This window comes from Heterocephalus glaber, unplaced genomic scaffold (assembly GCF_053883595.1).
Source record: "Heterocephalus glaber isolate CG9 unplaced genomic scaffold, H.glaber_assembly_v1.0 deba00001538, whole genome shotgun sequence".
In the NCBI taxonomy this organism is placed as follows: Eukaryota; Metazoa; Chordata; class Mammalia; order Rodentia; family Bathyergidae; genus Heterocephalus; species Heterocephalus glaber.
In genome coordinates, this window is record NW_028258333.1 from 3,591,396 (window position 1) to 3,616,505 (window position 25,110).

The 25,110-nt window shown below is 37.7% G+C and overlaps 1 protein-coding gene across 6 annotated transcripts in view; it reads right to left on the reverse strand.

Annotated features, from left to right (window-relative positions):
* Dnah5 (dynein axonemal heavy chain 5) overlaps positions 1–25,110 on the reverse strand; it is a 332,580-nt gene that overhangs the window by 72,524 nt on the left and 234,946 nt on the right. For all 6 annotated transcript variants that reach the window (XM_087189237.1, XM_087189236.1, XM_013072408.3 and 3 more), the window contains 5 exons: positions 21,340–21,477; positions 17,306–17,441; positions 16,216–16,532; positions 15,509–15,664; positions 14,405–14,587 (listed from right to left, as the gene is read on the reverse strand). In XM_087189237.1, coding sequence (XP_087045363.1) covers positions 14,405–14,587; positions 15,509–15,664; positions 16,216–16,532; positions 17,306–17,441; positions 21,340–21,477 — 930 coding nt within the window. The remainder of the gene's footprint in view (positions 1–14,404; positions 14,588–15,508; positions 15,665–16,215; positions 16,533–17,305; positions 17,442–21,339; positions 21,478–25,110) is intronic.

Here is a 25,110-nt window from a genome sequence, read left to right on the forward strand (position 1 = left end):
ATATTGTAATTTAAAAATGTATAATTGATATTGTGTAATAGGAAGAAAAGGTCTAAAGGAGCAGGGGAAGTGGGAGGGGTAGGGGAAAGGAAAAAAAGGAAAAGAAAAAATATGAGAAAAGGAAAAAAATGGAAACAAAGTCTTTGCAAATAGGGAAGGATGGAGGGGGTGAAGGGGGGACAAGGGAAGAGGAAAAAAATAAGAACCAAGATACTCATGTAATGGTACAAGATCCCAATGATGAATGTAACTGTATTTTGTACCTAAAATGTACCAATAAACTTAATGGGGAAAAAAGAAAGAAATGGAATCCATGAAACAGATTCAAACAGATATTCAGGAGATTAAAAACTCCATTGAAAGCATGCAGAGCAGACTAAAAGAATCTGAAGACAGACTATCAGATATAGAAAACAGGATTGTGGTGAAGGACCATGAAAACAGAGTTTTCTTAGAGATAGTAAGGGACCATGAGAAATAAATCCAACAGCTGCTAGATAATGCAAAGAAGAATAACAAAAGACTCATAGGAGTCCATGAAAAAACAAGAGAAAGTACAATTGACATAAAAAAACTGTTCACAGAAGTAATAGTAGAAAACTTCCCAGACAGAGGTAGAGAATTGGATATACACATAAGTGAGGCATATAGAACTCCAACCAGCCATGACCAAAAAAAACTACACCTAGACATATAATAGTCAAGATCCCAGAAACCTGACAGAAGAACAAAATTCTACAAGCAGTTAGAGAAAGGAAACAAATCACCTACAAAGGAAAGCCCATCAGAATCACGGCAGATTTCTCAACACAAGCCCTCAAATTAAGGAGAGCCTGGAGTGAAGTATTTCAAGCCCTAAAAGAGAATAACTTCCAACCTAGACTGTTGTATCCAGCAAAATTATCTTTCAAAATCAATGGGGAAATTAGATACTTTCTTGACAAAGAACACCTGAGAAATTTCTTGAACACCAAACAAGCACTCCAAACAATTTTAAGCAATATTCTACAAAAAGACAATGAAAGTCACAACTCCATGAGGCCCAGCAGAGAGAAGGCACCATGCAAGGTAAGACAAAAGGGGGGAAAATAAGAAATAAAACAGCCAACAACAGTAAAACATCATGACAAGGATGAGTCAATATCTCTCATTATAACTATCAATGTTAATGGCCTCAATTCACCAATCAAAAGAAATAGACTGACAGAATGGATTAAGAAGCAAAACCCAGCAATATGCTGTATACAAGAAACACACCTAACTCAAAAGGAAATCCATAGACTGAAAGTAAAAGGATGGAAAACAGTTCTCCACATGACAGGAACCCAGAAAAAAACAGGCATAGCAATCTTATTTGCAGAGAAAGTAGATTTCAAACCTAAACTAATTAAGAGAGACAAAGATGGTCACTACATACTTGTGAAGGGAACAATCCAAGAGGAAGAGATGACAATCATAAATATCTATGCACCAAATACGAATGCCCCCAACTATACAAAACAAATATTAATGGACATGAAAAACCAAATAAGCACTAATACAATTGTAGTGGGGGACCTCAACACCCCTCTATCACAAATAGACAGATCAACTAGAAAAAAAATTAATGAAATTCTAGAACTGAACCAAGCTATTGAACAAATGGACTTAATAGATGTTTACAGAGTATTCCACCCCACAAAATCAGAATACACATTCTTTTCAGCTGCACACAGGTAATTCTTCAAAATAGATCACATCCTAGCTCGTAGGACATATCTAAGTAAATGTAAAAGAATTGAAGTTATCCCCTGTATATTATCAGACCATAGTGCAATACAATTGGAGATCAATAACATAAGAAACCACAAAACTCCCACAAATACATGGAAATTGAACAACACCCTCCTGAACACCAATGGGTGACAGAGGAAATTAAAGAAGAAATTAGACAGTTTCTAAAAGTAAATGATAATGCCAGTACAACATACAGGAATCTGTGGGACACAATCAAAGCAGTTCTACATGGGAAATTCATAGCAGTGAATGCCCATATTAGGACAACAGAGAGAACTCAGTTATATAACCTAATGCAGAACCTCAAGCTCCTAGAAAAAGAAGAGCATAACAAACCCAAAGCTTGTACAAGAAAGGAAATTATAAAGATCCAAGCAGAAATCAATGTAATGGAGACTAAGAGAATGATACAAAAAAAATCAATGAATCAAAGAGTTGGTTTTTTGAAAGAATAAATAAAATCAATAAACCTTTAACCAACCTTATCAAAAAAGGAAAGAAAAGGCTCAAATCCATGCAATTAAGAATTAAAAAGATGAAACCACAACAAATCCAGCAGAAATCCAGAGAATCATCAATACCTACTTTGAGAACCTGTACTCTAATAAAATGGAAAACACAGAAGAAAGGACAGATTCCTAGATACATAGGAATTGCCAAAATTAAATGAAGAAGATATAGAAATTCTAAACACCCTAATTACAATGAGTGAAATTGAAAATGTAATAAAAAACTTACCAACAAAGAAAAGCCCAGGTCCCGATGGCTTCACTGCTGAATTCTACAAGATATTTAAAGAAGAACTATCACCATTACTCTTTAAACTCATCAAGGAAATTGAAAGGGAAGCAATCCAAATTCATTCCTGGAAGCAAGTGTTACTTTGATCCCAAAACCAGGGAAAGACCCACCCCAAAAAGAGAACTACAGACCAATCTCCCTAATGAACATAGATGCAAAAATCCTCAACAAGATACTGGCAAACAGAATACAGAGTGTCCTCAAGAAGATCATATACCCTGACCAAGTTGGATTTATCCCAGGGATGCAAGGATGGTTCAACATCCATAAATCAATAAATGTAATACACTATATTAACAGAGTCAAGGACAAAAATGACATGATCATCTCAATAGATGCAGAAAAAGCATTCGACAAAATCCAACACCCATTCATGATAAAAACTCTACAGAAAATTGGAATAGAAGGGCTTTATCTCAACCTGATTAAGGCTATCTATGAAAAACCAACAGCCAACATCATACTAAATGGTCAAAAAATGAAAACTTTCATGCTAAAATGAGGAACAAGACAAGGATGCCCACTATCACCACTCCTGTTCAATATTGTTCTGGAAACATTAGCCAGAGCAATTAGAAAAGAGAAAGAAATAAAAGGAATAAAGATAGGAAAGGAAGAAGTTAAACTGTCATTGTTTGCTGATGATATGATACTTTACATAGAAGATCCAGAAAACTCAGTCAAAAGTCTTCTAGACCTAATTGACAGATTCAGTAGAGTAGCTGAATATAAGGTCAACACTCAAAAAACAATAGGCTTCTTATATGCAAATAGCAGATCCATTGAGAGAGAAATTTGGGAAATAATTCCTTTTACAATAGCATCTAAAAAAAAGAAATATCTAGGAATCAACCTAACAAAGGAAGCAAAAGACCTCTACAGTGAAAACTACAGCTCTCTGAAAAAGGAGATCAAAGAGGATATAAGAAAATGGAAAGATATCCCTTGTTCCTGGGTAGGAAGAACCTATATAGTGAAAATGGCCATACTTCCAAAATTACTATATAGATTTAATGTAATGCCAATTGAAATTCCAACAATATACTTCACAGAACTAGAGAAAACAATCCAAAAATTCATTTGGAACCAGAAGAAACCTAGAATAGCAAAAGCAATTCTAGGCAACAAAGACTGGCTGGGGGTATCACAATCCCCAACTTGAAACTATACTACAAAGCTACTGTGATAAAAATAGCTTGGTACTGGCAAAGAAACAGATGCGAGGAACAGTGGAATAGATTAGAAGATGCAGAAACAACTCCAGACATACTCAGTCACCTCATCTTTGACAAAGGAGCCAACCACCCTCATTGGAGGAAAGACAGCCTATTTAATAAACGGTGTTGGAAAAACTGGATTTCAACCTACCAAAGATTAAAACTGGACCTATACCTATCACCGCACACTAAACTAAGATTGAAGTGGATTAAAGATCTAAATATTAAGACAGAAACACTAAACTTGCTGGAAAATAAGTTAGGTAGAACTCTCGATGACATTGGCATAGGAAATGACTTCATGAGCAAATCTTCAGTAGCATGGGAGCTAACACAAAGAATCAACAACCGGGATCTCATTGTATTAAAAAGCTTCTGCACTGCAAGAGAAACTGCCAACAGAGCTAAGAGACAACCTACAGTGTGGGAAGAAATTTTTAGCAGCTGTACCTCAGACAAAGGTCTACTATCAAGAATATACAAAGAACTGAAAAAAATCAGACCCCCAAATTCAAAGACCCAATTCAAAAATGGGAAACCAAAATGAACAAACATTTCTCAGACAAATAAATAAAAACAGCAAATAAATATATGAAAAAAATGTTCAACATCACGTGTCATTTGAGAGATGCAGATGAAAACAACACTGAGATTCCACCTCATCCCAGAAAGAATGGCTGCTATCAAGAAATCAACCAATAACAAATGCTGGCAGGGGTGTGGAGAGAAAGGAATGCTTCTCCACTGCTGGTGGGAGTGTAGACTGGTGCAACCACTGTGGAAATCAGTGTGGAGATACCTCAAAGAACTAGGACTACAGGTCCCATTTGACCCAGCTATTCCCCTGCTGGGGATCTTCCCCAAAGAATTAAAAGAATCATACCACAGCGATATATGTGCACCTATGTTTATAGCAGCACAGTTTGTAATAGCTAAAGCTTGGAAACAGCCCAATTGGCCATCAACTGGAAACTGGATAAAGAAGATGTGATTTTTTTATAAAATGGAGTACTACTCAGCCATAAAGAATGAGAAACTAGAGACATTTATAGCTAAATGGATGCATATTGAGGCCCTACTCTTAAGTGAAATAAATAGGACACATGTGTAAATACCAAATAGTTTCTCTAGTGTGAGAAATTGAAAGTGTAAATAAGGATGAAAATGATTAAAATGAATAATTGATAATTTGAAATAGGAAAAGGTCCAAGGGTTTGGGGAAGGCGGGAGGGGAAGGAGAAAGAGAAGAAAGGAAAGGAAAAATTATGAGAAAGAAAAAAAAAATGGAATCAAAGTCTGTGTAAATAGGGAAGGGTGGAGAGGTTGAAGGGTGCACAGGTAATGGGAGAAAAAATAAGAACTAAGATCCATCATGTTCTGGTACAAACACCCAATGATAAATGTAAATGTATTTTATACCTAAAATGTACCAATAAATATATATATAAATTTTTTTTAAAACCTATTACCATAAGCATTCCATAAATTACGCTTTGTTTTAAACACGGTCGATATGCTGATAGCTCCCAAATTTGTATCTCATCTTCTCATAGCTCCCCTTTATATTCTCTGTCAATGCTTCCACCTGGATTTCTAGGAGACATCTCCTACTTAGCACCATTAATAAAACTGAACTTCTGATCCTCCTTGCAAAGCTGCTCGACCCCAGGCTTCCCCAACCATGCAAATGCCAACTCTATTCTCCCAGATCCTCAGGCCCAAACCTTTAAACCCTTTTGATCACTTTCTTTTTCTCAAAAATACTAAATGCGTATGTGAATCCTATCATCCTTACTTCAAAAACACATTCATAATCTAATCATTTCTCACTACCGCTACAGTCATCACTCTAGTCCAATGTATCACCGTCACCTTTACCCGAATTACAGGATCCAAACAGGTCTCCCTGACTCCATCCTCCCTGCTATCATCTATTCCCAGTTCAACAAGTGACACCTGTAAAGGGTTCCTCCTCTCTCAAAACCCTCCAGAGGCCAGTCATTAAAGTCAGAGTAAAAGCTAAGATTCTTAAAAGACCAAAAGGCTCTACCAAACTGGCCCCTGCCTCCTTAGCACTGGCATTTCATTTCCTACTATTTTTCCCCACCTTCATTTTGCTCTACCCAAAATGAGTATGACCCAAATCAGTGCTTTTCAAACCTGAGTATGTTAAGATCACCTGAAAAGCTCGATTAGTAGGCTTAGAGCAAGGTCCTGGAAGCTGCACTTCCAACATATTTGCAGTTTAATATTCTGGGCACCCACTATGGTAGTATTCTGGGTAGCCACTGTGAGACCCTTTGCCTTAAATACTAAAATTCCTTTCTTGCCTCAGCATCACTGCATTAGTTGTTGATTTTTCAAGTCTGTTCTTTTTCCACTGTATTAGTCCCTTTCCCATTGCTAGGACAAAATACCCAACACCTGTAACTTAAAGGGGGAGAGGTTTATTTTGGCTCAAGGATTTAACAAATTTAGGTCACAGTCCACTGGCTCTAAAGCACAAACATCATGGTAAAAGGGCTCAGTGGAGGAGAGGTGCTCATCCCATGGTGGACAGGAAGCCGAGAGTAGGAAGAAGACAGAGCCATGATACACACTTCCAGGTCATGCCTTAGTGACACCCTTTTCTGAGCAGGCCCCACCTCCTAACAGCACATTCACCTAAGAATTCAGTAATGAATTAATCCACTGAAAAATATAGCCTGATCCAATTACCTTCCAAAAGCCCAGCTTGTGAACACTTGAGATGAGACACTGTAGGCACATTTTAGATCTAAACCATAACATCCACATAATTCATTCTCTTCCTTTCTTAGTCTTTCTTAAATGTCACTTTCTCAGTGAGACTGACTTTGACTGCCCTAAAACTGGAGCCTACACTAGTTCTCTGTCTTACCAAGCTATATAATTTTAATACCCTCCCACCTTCTAATACATGTTATGTTCATATATGCTATGTTATCTTCATATGTATTGTGTTAGAACATAACATATTACTTACTTATATTATGTTCCAGGGATCACTTGGTCTTTGGTCTGCTTTGTTCATTGTTAAGTACTCCAAATCTTTGAACAATGCCTCATATCTAGTAGGTACTGAATTAGTACTGTGGAATGAATGATTAAGTGCTATATCTGTTTTGAGACTGATAAAATGAAATGCACAGTGAACTGGAAAATAAAGTGTTAGTGCCAGAAATACAGATATAAAAGTCCCCCCCACCTGATCCCTGAAGTTAAAAATAAAGATTGCAATAACACAATTGCATCAAGGAGAAGAGAAAAGATCACTGGCATCTACATTGTTCTAGTAAGTCAACCCCACTGATTGAACAGTACGATGGACAAGATCTTATCAGACTCTGAACTCGTGACCCAGGCCCTGTGACTCAGGTTTGGGCACATTCTACAGAAAAAAATAATTTCACCCTCAAGAAAACAAATGTTCCAAACTTCTATCAATTCTTAATTTGTTGAGCTGTAGCAACTCAAGCAAAATCTGCTCTTATCATCATTGCTTCCATCTGTTATCTGGCTACACTTCAAAGCTTCCTTAGTGGTTATTTTAATTCATTTATTCACCAGATGAGAATTTCAAATTTCAGGAAATGTAGAAATTAGCACAAACAAGTGATATTTAAGAGCTGCTATAAAAATCCTTCCCATAAGCAATTATAATAAAAGCCCTCACATTACGGTTACACTCAGAAATAAAGTGATAGTAAATGAAATAGAATTTTAAATTGTAAAACTTACACACTATCATTTCTGAGTTCTTAAAGATAAGCATTACAAACATTTTCACTTGAAGATAGGTAAGGGAAGGAATGTACAGCAATAGGAAGAACGACAGGTTTGACATCAGGAAGACATATGTTTGAACTGTCGGCCTCATGATGTTGGCTCTGGTGTGTAAATCTCTACACTTCAATACGTTCATCTTCAGAGGGCATAAAAACAGGTAACAGAGTGCTTGTGAACATCACCAGCACTGCAGCCAAGAGAGTGACTCAATTAAGATGGCTACTTCTTCTCTGTCCCTTCCTTGCTGTTCCTTCCCTTTGATGCATTATTTTCAGGGGCATGATCTAGAAAATAAGTTGTTTAAGAAATCAAGTTTCTGGCACAAAATAAATTCTCCTGCTGGATATATTTGCAAAGGAAAGGAAATTGGTATGTTGAAGAGATATCTGCACCCCCATGTTTATTGCAGTCCTATTTGGAAATAGCCAAGATGAAGTCTCATCCTAGGTGTCCATCAATAGATGAACAGATGAAGAAAATATGGTATATGTACAAAATATTGCTCAGCTATGAAAAGAATGAAGTGCTGTCAGTTGCAGCAACTTGGATGACCCTGAAGGATACTGTGTTAAATGAGAGAGGCACAGAAAGACATGTTTGCACTTAATATGTGGAAGCTAAAAAAGTCATCTCAGGAAAAAGAGAATACGTAGTTGTTCCTAAGGCTGAAAGAAAAGTGGGGGGAGCGGATGGAGAACGGGTGGTTAACATGTATAGAGAGGCATTTGCATAGGAGAAATTAATTAGAATGTTCCATGGCACATAAGATAAACTGTGATTCACAAGAATTCAAAAGAGAATTTTGAGTATTTCTACACAAAGAAATGATAAATGCATGAGTTGATGGATATATCAATTAACCTGATCTTATCATTACACTATATACATGTTTTATTAGTCAGCATTCTGTTGCTGTGACAAAATACTTGAGATAAACAACTTAATATGGGAAAGGTTTGTTTTGCCTTATGGTTTCAGAGGTTGAGCCCATGGTCAATGGGCTCCATTGTTGTTAGGCCTGTAGGGATGCAGAAACATTCTGGCAGAAGAGCATGCTGGAGGCAAGCTTTGCATCTCATGGCAGCAGGAAGCAGAAAGAGAGAGGAAGTGCCAAAGAGGAAAGGGCCAGGCCCAAGATATAGTCCCCAGGGTCACGGCCCCATGACCCACTCCCTTCAACTAGGCCCCACCTCCCGGGTTTCCATTTCTATAATGTCATCACATTATGACCTCATCAATAGATGACTCTACTAACTATAGCCCCCCATGATCAAATCATCCAAGAGCCCCCGTTTCCAAACACTTCTGTCTTTGAGAGGGAAATTTTAGATCGAAACCATAACAGAAGTGTGGGAATATCATGCTAGAACCTTATAAATGTGTACAGTTATATGTGTCGATTTTAAGTAACTATTTTTAAGTTGGGACAAAAGAAATACTTTAGAACTTGACGTATTATAAAAGTGTATAATAAGATAGCTTAAAAGGGATAGCTTATTAGGGAAATCTAGTTTTGCACTTACAATGCTAAGGATGCACACTTTTGTCAATGGGCAAAGAGAGTATAGGTTGTCAAATTCAAAAATACTAGAGGTATTATCAATTCTGCCTGCACAATAACCTTTATCTTCTGTCCACTCTTCCAATTATATACCACTGCCCTAATTTAGCCTTTAATTCTCCACCTAGGTATTAATCATAACTGGTCTCCCTGCTGGCCCTTTTCTCTGCTATCAACTCCTTCTCTGCTCATAGTCTTCTAGGGGAATCTCCTTAGTCATTGTGAAAGGTCCAAAATTCTCAGCTTACCAAATCTGTTACAATCACATTTCCAACCTTGTGTTACTTGAGAGTAATGAGACTGAGCTAACATCAGGCCACCAAATTGCTTACAAAAACCATCACTGATAAAATAAACACACTAATATATACAGTAAGAAGAAAAGTATTCAATTCCTGATTTAAAGACAGTAAAAAAAGTACTGAATATTATTAGGATTGTTGTGGTCAATTTAATATTGTCAACAATATCAATTAAACAAATTTGTCGATTTAATTAAATTATAACTCTGAAGAGTTAAAAATAAATTTGAGAAATACATTTTTTAAAGTTTGGAACTGATGAAGATAAAATAAAGAGTGTAACTTGAAGTCCTATGTGAAATTATAAAAGCAATCTATGTTCTAAGTAGAAGTGATCAACAACTAGAACTATAGTTATGGGCAAAAGAAAGATTATCTGAGAAAGAAAATAGAACAATTTCCATTTGCTTTTTATTCAAGATTGAAAGACTGAAAAACATTACTTGGGATATGGTTTTAAACATAGCTTTATTTATATGGCTGATTTACACATATTTCTGTTCAATGACTACTTTAGTTATACTAAAAGGATAGCATTTTAAAAATAAATATAGTGGGAAAATCAATCAAAATAATGTTATCTACAAATCTTTTATTCATCAAAGAGATTGTCTCCTACCCTAGAGTACATAGAGTGATAGAAGGATAAATAAGATAGATAGATCATAGATAGACAGATATAAAAACTTGTGCTAAGTATTTTGCATACTAATGCTACACTGTAAAAATTTTTTACAAACTGTAATAATGCTAAATTGGGGGGGGGGTATTCCAAAGTGAAAAAAGAAAGTACAGAAGTGCTTCAGTAACATTTCATGAACATATTATTTAATTAAGTGCTCAAAAGTTAGTGGCTTACCAAAGAAGAAAATTAAACTGAAAATTTTGGCACATTTATTAAATTACTTCCCATTCCCAAGTCATTTTCACCACGTTCAGGTCCTTCCACCTCAAGAGGAAATCACCCATCTGCTTGTTCATCCAGAATTCTGAACAGTGAAGATCCCTGAGGCCATTTATTGTGCAACCAGTAGAGGTGACTGAGAAATCATTGGTATTTTTCTCCTAATAAAACAGAATTCTCTTTATTTCTGTCGTATTCTGTAGGATAGAGGTGGGGTTGAGCTAAGGATTTGGTATCCTATAAAGAAAAGTTATTGGAGGCCTACTTGTTTACTTCCAGTTCAAAGATCATCTGAATGCACCACCTTCTGGGACAACACAGGTCATTCAAATCTACCCACAGGTACAGCAAGTCAAGAGTTGAAGAGGGCCTTGATGTGAACTTGAACAGTACAGCCATTATGGAAAACAGTATGGAAGTTTCTAAAGACACTAGAAATAGAATTACCATGTGATCTTGCAATTCCACTACTAGATATGTATCCCAAGGAAATGAAAGTGTGTCAGAGACATATGCATTCGCATGTTCACTGTAGCACTCTTCACAGAGCCCAACAACTGAGGAATGCATGAGCAAAATACAGTACCCATACACAGGAAAACACTGTGACTCGGCCTCTCAGGAAGATGAGATCTTGTTATTACAACATGGGTGGAGCTGGAGGACATTATATGGAGCAAAATCAACCTAAATATGTAAAGATAAATAACTGCACTTACTTGGAAAAGCTTTAAAATGTTGATCTCATAGAAGGGAAGAGTAAAAGAATGGTTACCCGAGAATGGGGAAAAGAAGCCAGGAAGAGGTTGATCAACAACTACAAATTTATAAGCAAACAAGAGGAATAAATCCTGGTGCAGAGTATGGTGACTGTAAGTAAAAGCCATGAAGATTTCTAAACAGCTAAAAGGTAGATTTTCTAATCTTCTCACCCAAAGAAATGACAAATGTATAGAGATATATAAATAGGCAAATTATCTTGATTTTACCCTTAGTGTGCACACGTATGGAAACATCACATTGCACCTAATAATTATGTACAGTAATTATGTGCTGATTTAAAAAGTAATTAAATAGACTGCCTTGAAGCACACAGGAAAGTATGAAACCAGTTTTTCAATTTTTTTTTTTTTTTTTTTTGGTACTGGGGATCAAACTTGGGACCTTGCGCTTGTGAGGCAGGTGCCAGAACCACTGAGCTAAATCCCCGGCCTGAGCACTCAGTTTTTAAAGGCAAGTTTCCTTGTATTCATATGCTCCCAGATTTCCATTTACTCCGGAAGCAAATTAACTTGGGGTTCTAGCAGGCGCACACTGAGACCACATCATGGTGTTGGTGAGGGCCCTTGCTGCCCTGTTCCCCAGGACACTGAACTCTTGGTAAATTGATGGAATCCAAAAAGATGTGCTTTCCCTTTGCATGACCCAAGAAGAATCATGGACTGGGAAAGGCAAGTGCGTCTCGATTAACAGAGTCACCCTGTGTTTCAGCCTCACATTCCTCCAGTGCCCTCCAACATCAATTTCCTATTTGTAGGACCCTCCCAGCTTTGAATAGACCTCACCCACCTTCACTTAAGGAAATTTTGAATTTTTATTTGATAGGTACCATCATCCAAGAGGTGATTATAGCCAGAGTCTGTCACTGAAATCAAAGGAACACTTTGGACTTAAAAAGACATTATGTCCACGTCCATAAAGTCCAGATATGGGTTGTTTTCAGTGGGTTACGAATGACTCAAAAACAGGAGAGATCTACTCAGACCCATTTGCCACCACCCAGACCTAGAAGTTTCAGCAATGTGAGCAGGAATACGATGGAAAGAGGAGATGCTACAAAGGCAAAACTGTTTTGGGAAAAGCAAACTTCTGAAACTCCATCAAAAGTAACCCCACAGCTCCCTGCCGGCATTAGGAGACTTTACTTTGGGGTAAAAATAACTAAATCTTAGGTGCTGTATTAAAATGTGGTTCAGGGTGAGATGACTCGTTGGGACTGTGGAAGAAAGAATGTTGTCATATTACTCTGGCCACATTTTTATAAGAACGCTTTATTGTGAGGCAGGAACAGAGTCTGATAATGAGACAATGGCAGAGGAGTAATTTTCTCAAGATGCTCAATTTCTCAAGAAAAAAGAAAAGGCCTGGCACAAATGTAGGTCCACGCTGGCTTTGCCAGGCTGTTAAAAGTGTTCTTAATAAGAGCTTAAAGGGCTCCTTGCTTCCTGGTAAACCTCTGCTAAGCAAGTAAGCAGTAAGCAAGACTCAGCACAGTTTTGTTTTGTTGTGTTGTGTTGTGTTGTGTTCTGTTCTGTTTTATGGCATCCAACATTTGCCAGGCAGAATTATTTGCTCTCAGGAAATGGATTCATCTCAGCTGAATAAGACAACAAAGCACAAGGCTATCACGTGAAGCGTCACCAGCAGCCTTATTTCCCTGGAGCCCGGGCTACAGGTATAGCAGAGCACAGGGTGCCAGTGACAGTGCTGCCCCAGACACCCTCAGGATGCCCACTTGTGCAACAATACACAGCCAATCAAAAATCTCAGTCCTTCCTCAAGCAGCTATACGGTATTGCTGAATTTTCTCAACATGTCAATTGAGATGTAACGCAAGACCTGAAAATAAACAAGTACAGCCAGTCCTAGTCTCGCACTCCTGTGATTCCAGCACTCTGAAGTTTGAGGCCAGCTTGAGCAACTTAATGAATTAGAGAGATCTTGTCTCAAAATAAAAAAAAAAATTTAAAAAGGACTGGGGATGTAGGTCAGCACAAAAGCTTTGGGTTCAATCCCTAGCACCACAAAATACATACATGTATGCATATGTACATGCATACATACATCCCCAACCAAGTACATGTATCTGAAGGCTGTTATTGCCTCAACAGCTAATCTGTGGTAAGAACTACAGTATCAGTTCCTGTCATATTAAGTTCAGCTAACCATGTGAATTTGTGAAGCTGGATTAAATGCTCCTAAGGTAACTTCCAACTTTATGACTGTATGATTCATGTGCTGCAAATTAAAAATAGAGAAGATTTTAAATAAAAGGAAGGGAGAGAGAGGAAGAAGGGCGTGAGGAAGGAAGGGGGGAATGAAATAGATGCTTGGCAGGACTTGGAAGAGTAGGTCCAGTACAGTGTGTAGAAAAGGTGGGAGTGCATATTCTCAATGATTTCGCCAAGCATCTTAACCTGACAAATCTTCAGGTCAGTGCACAGAAGGGGCCACATAGTAAACTACGCTATTCCTCACTGTCGAAGCCAGGAGAAAGCCAATGGCAATGCTAAGAGTTCCTGCAGGTTCATCATTGCAATCTCAATAACATCCTCTACATTGCTTTGCTTAAGCCTCACGTGTTCCCTAGAAAAAATGCTGACTTGGGAAAAGGCAATGCCTATACGCTTGGCCAATTTTCACTGAACATGAAGTTAGCCCATAAAACAGAAGTCAATTAAACAGACACAGAGTTATATTTCCAGGGCACCTGAAGTCAGGTGCACAATCAAACTCTACGGGCACAACTTGTAAATTCTCACATCAGATCCACCACAGCTACACTGAGCTCTCACAGATAACAGCTAAGAAACAGTAATGTAGTTTGTTGTCTGTGTACAAAGTTCTCATAGTCTATTCTACTAGTATAACAAGGAATCAAGTGGAAGAATGACCTAGATGGGTGTTAGGAAACTGAAAGTCGGCAGGAAACTAAAATTCACCATAGAAAAACTTCTCAGAAAAATAAAGCGAAGACCAAAATAATGTTGCAGAAACTGAGACTGATGTGCTCACAGTTACATCATCAGTCTGCAGAGAGGCAATCAGCGTAATATATAATTTAGGAGACACATATGAAACATATAGGTAGATAACTGATTAATAATTTCCTTTGGGTAAAAAGAAGATATCTGTGAATTAATGGAAAACATATAAGGATTTAAAGAAAGAAGGTGAATCCTATGACAACTTCTGTCATATTTTCATCAATGAAAGACCCTCAATGCAGAAAAGGAGGTGGCCACACCTTACCCACCTGCTTCTCTGTGAGAATGACTCTTCCCAGTAGCTGATCTTCCAGGCCTTTGATGGTGACAGTGAAGTCAATGATGGAGGTCCGAGCACTGATTTCAGGAGTGTAGGCTGGGTTGGGCAATTTGGTAGTAATGTAGAGTCTGAAGCCATTCATAACATCCACTTCCTTGTCCCCAACTTTCACCTTGTCCATCAAAAGAAAGTTCAAACAATAAAAGAGGTACACTTACCACATCGTTTTGTAGAGGGTCAGGTATTGCTTTAAATGATTTTGCAAATGGAGATGATTTAACATACTGAAAAAGAAACACTTATTGAGTATTCACAGCACTTCAAATCACTAGGATGGAAGGAAGGAAAGACAAGAGAGAAAGGGAGGGACTGGAGGGAGTTCAATAAATGTATACCATGAAATAAATACAGAATTTGGCTCCACAGAAGATGGAGGGGCCGGGGATTTAGCTAAGTGGTTCCACCGCCTGCCTCATAAGTGCAAGGTCTGGAGTTCGATCCCGGTACCAAAAAAAAAAAAAAAATGGAATCCTCAACCAAAATTTGTTCCAGGCACTGAGATTGATGAAGATTCATGTGTACCAAAAGGAGTAAAGGAGTGACTGTTCACATAATGAGATTTTTCTTTCCAGGAAAGAACAGAGTAAGTTCTCACCCAAACTTTTAAAATGGCTTGAGAAAGCAGGGAAGGGCAGCTGGTATACGCCTTTATGATGTCAGAAGCATGACCTGGGATGGGGATTGCCATCCATGGCCACAGACAGGGGTTTGTAGGAGCACCAGGTTTATTCTCAGCTTCCCCAGAAGAGAACGAAGTAGGGCAAAAGGAGAGAAGGACATGGGAGGAAGGGCTTAAAATCTAACAGTAATCAAATATCAATGTGGAGTCAGCCTGTTTGTAACAAAAGTAAAACAGATATGCCTAAAAGGATTGTTCTAGAACAGTTTAATCCCAATTTAGGATGTACAGAAAAATACCTCTCATCAATGATTCTAATTTCAGTTGCTGCCCAGTGAGAGAATTCTATCCATGTCACACTTACCTGGCCTTGTGTAATTGCTCTGCATATTGTTGTCAACAGACTTAACCTACCTTAAAAGTAGATCCAGTTTTAATGAAGTTTCTTTCCAAAACATTATCCAGAGCTGGATCTAGTTCCTCCCCAATGTCTTCAATAAGCAAGGGTCTTCCAAGAGAAAGGCTGTCCTCCAGGTGGTTTCGGAAGTACTTGTGATTTAGAGACGTGATCTAGAGCCAGGAATGAAGGGCTACTCTTGACACAGGCTCTTCGTGCAACACACAGTGACAAGCAATATCGCTGTACTTAAAATATTCTAGCTCAGCAGGCAAACACATAGATGTTTAGAAATCCATGGCTTTGGAAGCCATACTTGGTGAAATGGTACAGAAAAATTTAAACTGTTTCCATTCTCTCTTTATCAACCTTCCCTTCTACTGGGAAGCATGCTTTTCTTTACCCCAACAACTTTGTAACAAATAATAACTGAATAATTAAGAAATATCCTTGTAACAGCTCTGTCTTTCTCTGTTTATCAAAGACTTTAACAGCACAGAGTTTGAAACCACTGAAAAATTCCATTAGTAGACATGAACACAAATCCAAATGTTGAGATTTTTTTAAAGATTTCATTATTAGATTTAAGCTTGGACCTGCTACTGCTCTACCTAGAATTACCAATATTATGTAAGGTTTGCAAATATTTTAAATTCTTGGACTTTTAGCAATCTGGAGCAATAAAATTTGACCAGTAATGTAAATATACTCAAACACCAATTACCTGGAGTTCATTTCGGCTTTCCTTATTTTTAATCCAGATCTTTCCTTGAGTCTGTGGATCTATTAACAAAGGGTAGCGAGATGCCTTTGTGACAATAATTCCATTCTGAATGGACAGGTCATCATTTGGCAGACCTTGGAGGTTCCACTCACTAATAGTAGGAGCATCAATCAGCATCTCACTGAGATTGAAATTGTTTCCGAATGGAATGTTCCGAGCTTTCATTTCCTTCTTCCAATCATTTAACAACAGATCTCGAAACTCTTGGTTAAATGGGCCAGAATAAGACAGAAAAGCAGTAGCCAGCAATACATCCCCTAAAGTAGAAAACAAACACCACGATATATTTAAATCATCTTTGTAATTGTATAATACATCCAACTTTTAAAAAATTTAAAAGACATCCTTTGAAAAACTAAATTGCACAGGTCAAATTGTAACCACAAGTTCCTATGCTTTGGTGAATAAGCAAGCAGGAGCTTGGTTTCTTGGTAAACCGGGCCAAAGAGCCTAGAAAGTTATCACTGCTGGAAGCAAGCATTGGACTATTCTGACTTTTCTTGTGAGGGAGTGGGTGATCTCTTGAGTTGATGAGCTCTGACACCTCAGGAGACAGAGCCTTCATTCAAAGTGCCTTGGATCAATATTCCCACCCACTCACAGGAGAATTGGAAAGTGATTGGATAACGTCATGTGTAAAGGTCATTAACCCACCTAATTAGGACAGCAAATATGCCAGACCATTTCTATCTTTCTGAAATGACTGGAGTCAGAGAGAGAGAGAGAGAGAGAGAGAGAGAGAGAGAGAGAGAGAGAGAGATCAGAAATAATTGTGTTGTTGGATTGAAGCTCAAGCTTGCTTACTCCCTGCCATAATCAATCTATTCTCATAGACAGATATGATCAAAATGTATTGTTTGTATCCCTCCCTCCCTACCAAAAATGTGAAACTGTAGGAGAGAGTGAAGACAAGGAGGGTGAAAAGATCAAAGTAAATTATGTTTATGAATCTGACAAACTAAAAACCATTGCTCTGTGTGATCAATATTCACCAATGCTTAAAAATGTATTAAAAAATGTATTTACAGACCTACAAGTCTTTTAGTCTGTGCAGCAAACTCTTTGCTCTGCTCGGTCCATCTTTCCTTTTCCCCTGCCAAGCCACTGATGAGCGTGGAGGCCGTCTGCATCTTACGCCTGCACCGCTCTGCATCTTCAAGCAAGGCCTTTAAAAGGTCGTAACCGGAAGAAAGCCTTTACTGCGATAAATATAGCCTTGAGACCAAAAATGTAACTTTAAAATATGTGTCATCTACTTTCTAGGACGCGTAAGCCCTTTACTGCCAAAAAAAAAAAAAGTATAAGGTCCCATTTCTGTATCCTCTTATACCCTAGATAAGGCACTCTGGGGACTCTTCCATGTAGTAACCAAGTGGTCAGATTCCACCAAGTGCTACTAACTGAGAGACAACAGAAATTTACATCAACTATGATTTCCCTTTAGAGAAAAATAGAAACAGAACATGTGTTAATATTGCAGAGCACAAAAAATGTAACAAAATGCATATCCTTAATTAAAAATGAGAAATACTTTTCACATTAACATTCTAGAGTCATTATTGATTTATTTAACTCTATACCTCCTTCTACTTTAGATAAAACTTAGATTTTTATCGGATCCTGGTACCCTGAAGCTCCTGCCCAGATTTCAGCCATGCATGACCTATAGATCTTTGTTCCTCTGGCCAATAAAAGGCCTGCAACCCAGACCTCCCCATCCCATTGCCATTCAGACTGAGTTTTCCTGTTTCACTGTTTGTTTGTGTTTGTTTGTTTGCTTGCTGTGTTTGTGATGGGCAATGAACCCAAAACCTCAAGCAAGCTGAGCACCTGCTGAGCACCTGCTCTACCCCTGAGCTATAACCCCCAGCCCAAGGCTTAGCTCTTAAAAACAAATAGTTGTCTTTCTCTATGTTGAAGAGACAACTGCCGATTCTAATTGCAGTACTTATGAAATAAAGTGAGTACGGGCAAAGATTTGACTAGAATGATCAGACACAAGATGTTCATTTATAATAGCAACACATATAAAAATTTTACAAGATATGTTTTGAAGTAAGCGAGTTAACCAGAACTCACCCCCAATAGCCTGTGTCTGAACTAACCCTTTTCCTCCCCGGATTGTTTCTTCAAAGTGGTAAATTAACCAGCATGTAACTTGTCTTGTGGTTGAAAACAAAGGACAGGACATGTTATACTGCAGCCCTAACCATAAAAGATGGGAATTTCCTGCTGGATCCCCAAAATTGGATTGTAATCTAGTTTATGATCTGCTTCTCTACCCCTGTGCTTGCTCAAAGATGAGACTATGGCATTCCGTTGCGTGGTTTTTCCCCGCTTGATCGGCACCAAGGGAAGTGGGAACATGAGCTTGGCCTTGGTCAGCAGCTAATTAAAGGACTTTTTAATTTGGACATTTTCGTGGCGTGATCTCTTTCGGTGGGACAGCTGTAACAATTTAATAATTTTCATTGGTATATCTGTAACATCTAACAGTAAAGGATTATTTAAATTATTGTGGCATATAAGAATGCTTTGAAGTCTCTAGAATTATCTCATAAATGTTTTACATCCAAGAAAGTCAATCACAATATTTTATTAATTTTAAAAACAATTTATAAAACAGCATTGTTGAATTACTTCTTATATTTTAAATGCACTTAAAATACTACATAAATAAGGAAATCTGTTCACATACAAAATGACAAAAAGTAAAATATTATTGGTATTCCTCTGTAGGACTACCTAAATACATTGTGCAAACATGGATTGCTTTTGTAACAATAGCACAATGAAGTGTTTTCCAAAAGTGAGATATTTAATCCAGCTTGTCCTAGTCTACCTTGTGGGGGTTTTTCTTCTACCTTGTGGAGTTCATGTGAAAAAAATATCCAAACTGAGAGGCAAAATCTTGCATCTATATCCTTCACATATATTTGTTTCTTCCCTACAGGGAAAGATGCCTGCTTCAAAGTGTGATTCCACATCATTCATTAGATTCATTTTCTATTTAAAAGAAACTTCTCATGTGAGTTTTTCCTCTAAATTCTCATTTCCATCTAGCCAAATAAGAAAATGACCAGGCATTACCTTTCTTGACTTTTATTTTCTGGAAGCCTATGTTCCTTTGGGGGTTTGGGATATGGGGACAGGGAGGGGTATAAACAAGTTCCTAAGAGGCAGAAGTAGACTGTCCCCCTGAACCTAAGGGTTTACGGTGCAAAACTCCCTAGGTTGCAGCCCAGGCTCATTCTCTGTTCACCAACCAGTGAGTTAACTCATTGTCCAGGAGGCCCAGGGAGGCTGGACCCCAACCAAAACCACTGTGTCCTATGTGGAGATTACCAGGGACGCAGCCTCTTTCAAAGGACCATGTGGGCCACAACAAACAGGAGATAAGAACACTTCTTGGTGGCCCATCAGCCCCTGGATACTCCTAGAAGCCTTGGGAGGGGGACAAACAACAAAAATGACTGAAGATCAAGCTCACAAGTTGGTGGTAGGTCAGCTCACAGTCAGATTTTTTTTTTTAACTAAAGAGATATGACATTTGTTAAAATTCAGGTTTTAAAGTTGGAGCCATATTTTTACAGTTCCTGTGTTCCTGCTATTTAAATAACAAATAGAAGATGCTCAAAAACAACAACAAAAAGATTTATTGAAAGAATTAATGTAAAATGTTAAAATATAAACATAAGACAGTATGTGTGACTGTGTTCAGTAATACTTCCTGATTCAGGTGAATGTCTAAAATGCTAGAAATTAATACTTCATCCTCATAGTTTCTAAAGTAGACTCTCAAGCTGCAATATGAATCTCCTCCTTAAGTAACTGAATTCTGGGGGGCATAAACATAAAATCCATACAGGTGTTATATAATTACTTCTCAAGCTGTTTTTAAGCTCCTATTTCTCTTTGAGGGAAAAATACTGTGCATTCTGCATATGGTGAAACTGAAAAGATACAGGGTATGAACCTCAGTCTGACCAAATGAAGGCTGAGAAGGAAAAGAGAGAAATTCCATAAAATTGTCAAAGAAAGAGTGATTTTGACCCTAACTTACTAAACACAGAATTTATCAGAAGTAGATACAGATTTTGTGGGGCCAGAAGCTCATATAATGTGGGGAACTACTTTAAGAAAAATTATTAGAGAATTTCTGCAAATTTGCAAAATACAAATATATATTTAGAATAAGAAAAAATATCATGAAAAAGTCCTGATGACTTAGAAACTTTGGTGCCTTTCCTCTGTGATCTCTGTAGGCATTTTAACTGAATACTAAAAGCCAAATGCTTGTTGGTCACAACCTGTCCTCCTTTACCCATAGAACAGTGTACAACTCCCAAGTTCTCTCAGGCACCTATGTAAGTAAGGGACCCTGAAAATTAAGCTATATTAACTATCTGTAAAATCTGTCTTGATTACCAGAATAAAGAAGAACCCAATGGAACTGGAATTACTTTAAACAGAAATCAGGAAATGCATAAACCTGGACTCTAAAAGGTGTTAAATTAGCTCCAAAACGTGCGTAGGTTGAGAAAACTGTGGATGGTCACTGTGGTCAATTGCATTGATCCAGCAGAGAGGCCTAAAGTAATATAAGAAAAACAAGGTCAACAACAGACTGTGGCATTGACCAGCCTTATGGCCAATACCCATTGTCTTGACCTTCCTAGACCTTGGTTCTTGTCTGTAAAATAAGAGTAAAAATATCCATCCTCCCAACCTTGCAAATTTGTTTCAAAAATAAAATGAGATCAAGTAGGAAGATGTGAATTGTACAACACAAAAAAAATGCTTCCCAGACACTGTTACTGTCACCATCACCATGGACTACTATCTTGGAAGACTGTCTCGACATCTTGACAAAGCCCTAGGCATCTGTTAGAAACAAAGTCCAGAGCAAAATGAGGGATTATGTACTGTGTAAATATTCTGTATAAATTAAGCGACTCCCCAATGGAAACCAAACCCTTGGAGAAAGAAAGTAAAATAGGAGTGAGAGTTTACAATAAGCCCGGATAGGTATGTGACAGCCATTGTCATGCCAAGGATGGTTACCTGCTTCTCTGTCATGGCCTGTTCATACTCAGCCTGCACCACATCAAGCTCTGCTTGCTTTGCATCCAGCTCAGCCTGGGCTTTCTGCAGATCCTGCATGGCCAGGACATGACGATTCTCCTGCACCACCAAGTTGGCCTGTGTGGGACACACACAGTGTGAAAGGGAAGGTAGAGGACTTCCCAACAGCCTGTACCTCAGAAACTAAGAACTCAGTATTGTCACCTGTGCACACCTTTTCTTTGTTCCAGCCCTAGAGTCTTTTCAAATTGCATTAAGACCAAATGTGAATTTTTTCAGTGAAGTCCCAGATAGTAAATATTTCGGGCTTTTTATGCCAAGAGGTAAAATCAAAGTTATTAAGTACTTAAGTAAAAACCATTTTAAAATGAAAAAAGGAATGTTTCAATCATTTTAAAAAGTAAAAGCTATTCTTAATCAACAAACAAATATAGGTGGTGGGCTAGATCTAGCCCATGGGCCATAGTTTTCATATCCTGGATAAGAATTTATAAGACTAAATATGCACAGGCAGAATGCAGATCATTGTAATATTAAGTGCAGTAAAAATAGAAAAAGAAAATAATATAGATGGTCCCAAAGCTATGATTATCATACATTTGACAGGATTTTTCAACTTTATGATGTGTAAAACCAATACATATTCATCCAGTAGAAACTGCATTTTGAATTTTGAGTTCTGATCTTTCCCTAGGTTAGGAATATGTCATGTAATACTCTTTCAAGGATATGGATAACAGCAGTAAAGAGCAGCTTAAAGTCAGCCTCATGATCACAGCAGAAAACTGCTGATACCCTCCAGCATATTGTAAAGTTTATTTGACTTACAATATATATTTAATATACAAAAAACCATTAAGTCATAAATCACAGTCAAATCATCTTTAATTCTACTAAAATAGAATCAAAAAACATCATCTAAAAATACCATTAACAAAAAAATTTAGAAAACAGTCCATGCTTATTGGAAATTAGATCCTTTAAAATGTTTTTTGAAATCAAATTTCTCCCTTTTAAGTCTACAAAAATGTTAAAATTAACTTGAATGTGTTGATTCACTATTAAAATGCATATTCTTCCTGAGGCTTAAGAAGCAAAGATCTTTTTGTAAAAAAAAAATTTAAGGCAAATTATTTTTCTATTTCAAAACTTCAGGCTTCCAATTTTTGTAGAACATATTTTTAAGGGAAATTTCAGAGTTCTGTAAATGGTGAGAACCAGTGACAGACAAAAACATGGCTTAAAAATTACAGTTTAAGTAGAATTGACAAGACTTGGGAAAGGACTGGTCTGAGAAAGGGAGTAAGGCTGCCCTTTAGTGACAGTCTGATGGGTTTCATAACCACAGTCACATCATCCTCCTAACTACGCACCATGAAGTTGGACAATTCCAACCCAGGAGCTGAGTGTAGAATTTAACCACCACACACTAACTCACTCACCTCCAAAGAGAAGATTCTCCCACCACAGATAATAACAATAAAAATAATAAGTCACCTATTCCTCCCACATACATTGGAAGTGCTACACATGGAACATTCAGTGGCCTACCCCTGACTGTCAGCCAGCTTCCGCAACAAAGAACACCTTAAGAGATACATGAGCATCAAATAAGCACTCCAAGAAAATACTCAAGAATATTCTAATGAGAGACATTGAAGCCAACAGCCAAAAATTAAGATGGAATGACCACAGCAAGAAAGTCAAGTAGTTAAACAAAAAAGGAAAAGTTAAGCAGTCAACAACAAAAAAAATTCAATGACAGGAATAAATAAATACCTTTCAGTAATAACATGCAATATAAAAGGATTTGACTCCTCATTTAACAGACAAAGATTGGCAGACTGTATTTTAAAAAAAGAACCCAACAGTCTGTTGCATTCAAGAAACTCATCTAAATTCATAGACTAAAAATCAAAGGATGGAAAACAATATTATGGGCACCAGGACCCCACAAGCAAGCAGGTATAACGATTTTGCTCTTAGAGAAAGTAAGCTTCAGGTTAAAACTGATCAACATCACTGGCCATTAAAGAATGCAAATTTAAACAACACTGAGATTTCACCTTACTCCAGAAAGAATGGCAATCACCCAGAAATCAAATAATAACAAATCATGGTGAGGCTGTGGTGAAAAAAGAAGTCCCCTACATTGTTGGTGGGAATGTAAATTGGCACATCCTTTATAGAAATCAGTATGGAAATTCCTCAAAAAATTAAAAATAGAAATTCCATTCAATCCAGCTATTCTCCTACTAGGTATCTTCCAAAAAGACTTAAATATATCATATTATAATTATGCATGCACACTAATGTTTATTTCAGCACAACTCATAATAGCCAAATCTTGGAAGCAGCCTATATGTCCACCAACTGAAAAATAATTAATGTAAATGTGATTTGTATACACACTGGAATACTAATCTGCTATAAAGGATGAATTTGATCCTTCTGTAGGAAAAGGGAGGCACTTTGAAAATATTAAGTAAAATAAATCAGACACACAAGCTTAAATAATCTTCTACTTCTCCCTAGGGGAGAGGACCTATAGAACCTACATAACTGCATGTGTTTCCCTGACTAATATAAAAGGAATCTGACCAGCTGAATGGTCCAAGATGCTGGATGCTCACAAGATTACAGGAGGGCTCTCCTGAGACAGACTTCTCAGAAGAAACACAGCACTTAAGATCAAAGAAGAGCCCCTCTGAAAGGGTTCCTTTCATGTCCTGTTGCGTGATCTAGACTGGGGCTGGATGGAGAATGAGATATGAAAGGTTTATGGCTTTTATGCATATGTTCCCCCAAAACCTCATGTGTTCATAGGTGGGGCTTTGGGGAGTGGCTGGATCACGGGGGCATGATATTGCATCAATCCACTGATGATCTACTTGGTTTAGCACAGTTCTGGGTGTGGATGAAGGACACAGTGAAGAGAAAAGCCCCACCCGGTGTGTGGGTGGCACCAACCAATAGGTTTGCAGCCGAGATGGAATAAAAAGGGAAAGAAGGCCCTACTGCCTCCTGCCTGCCATGTCATGGATTGTTTCTCCTATGCCATGTCCCTCTGTCATGCTGCAATGCCTTGGAGCCAGCTGAATATGGACTGAAACCTCTACAAAATGTGAGCCAAAAGAAACATTTCCTCTAACTTGTGGGTGTCAGGAATTTTGTCCCAGCAATAAGAAAATAACTAATACAGAACTGTTGAACATAAGAAAAGAAATCTCATACTTCTTATGTAAGCCTACTTAGAATATCCATGTTTAATGGTATTAGCTCACTATTCTTAAAACAACTCTAACAGAAGAAAAATAACCTATTGTAAACCTAACATAGTGTAATTCCTTTTATTACACTATGTATGTGTACTTACTGGAAAACTGTGCAAAAGATGCCCCATACTTCTCATCTGACATGGTGGTTGTAATTCAGTCAGTATCAGAATGTCCCCTCCCTGGCTATGCTGGAGTTTTTACTGGTCCCAATAGCCATGATGTTGGACAACAAGATATCAATTATTTGCCCTAAAATTATCTGAATCAAATATTTCTTTTTTCCTTTAAATTGTCTTACGACCCCCAAGGACCCCAACTATTGAACAGATGGCCTTGATATGGTAACAAGTAGAAAATATATTGTGACTTGCAACTCAATACCTAAACTTCTGCTAGTCTTGATTATTTTTACCAGGTCTTAAGTTTCTTGGTAGTTTACAATAAATGGATTTTAGTTGATGGTTGGGAAAGA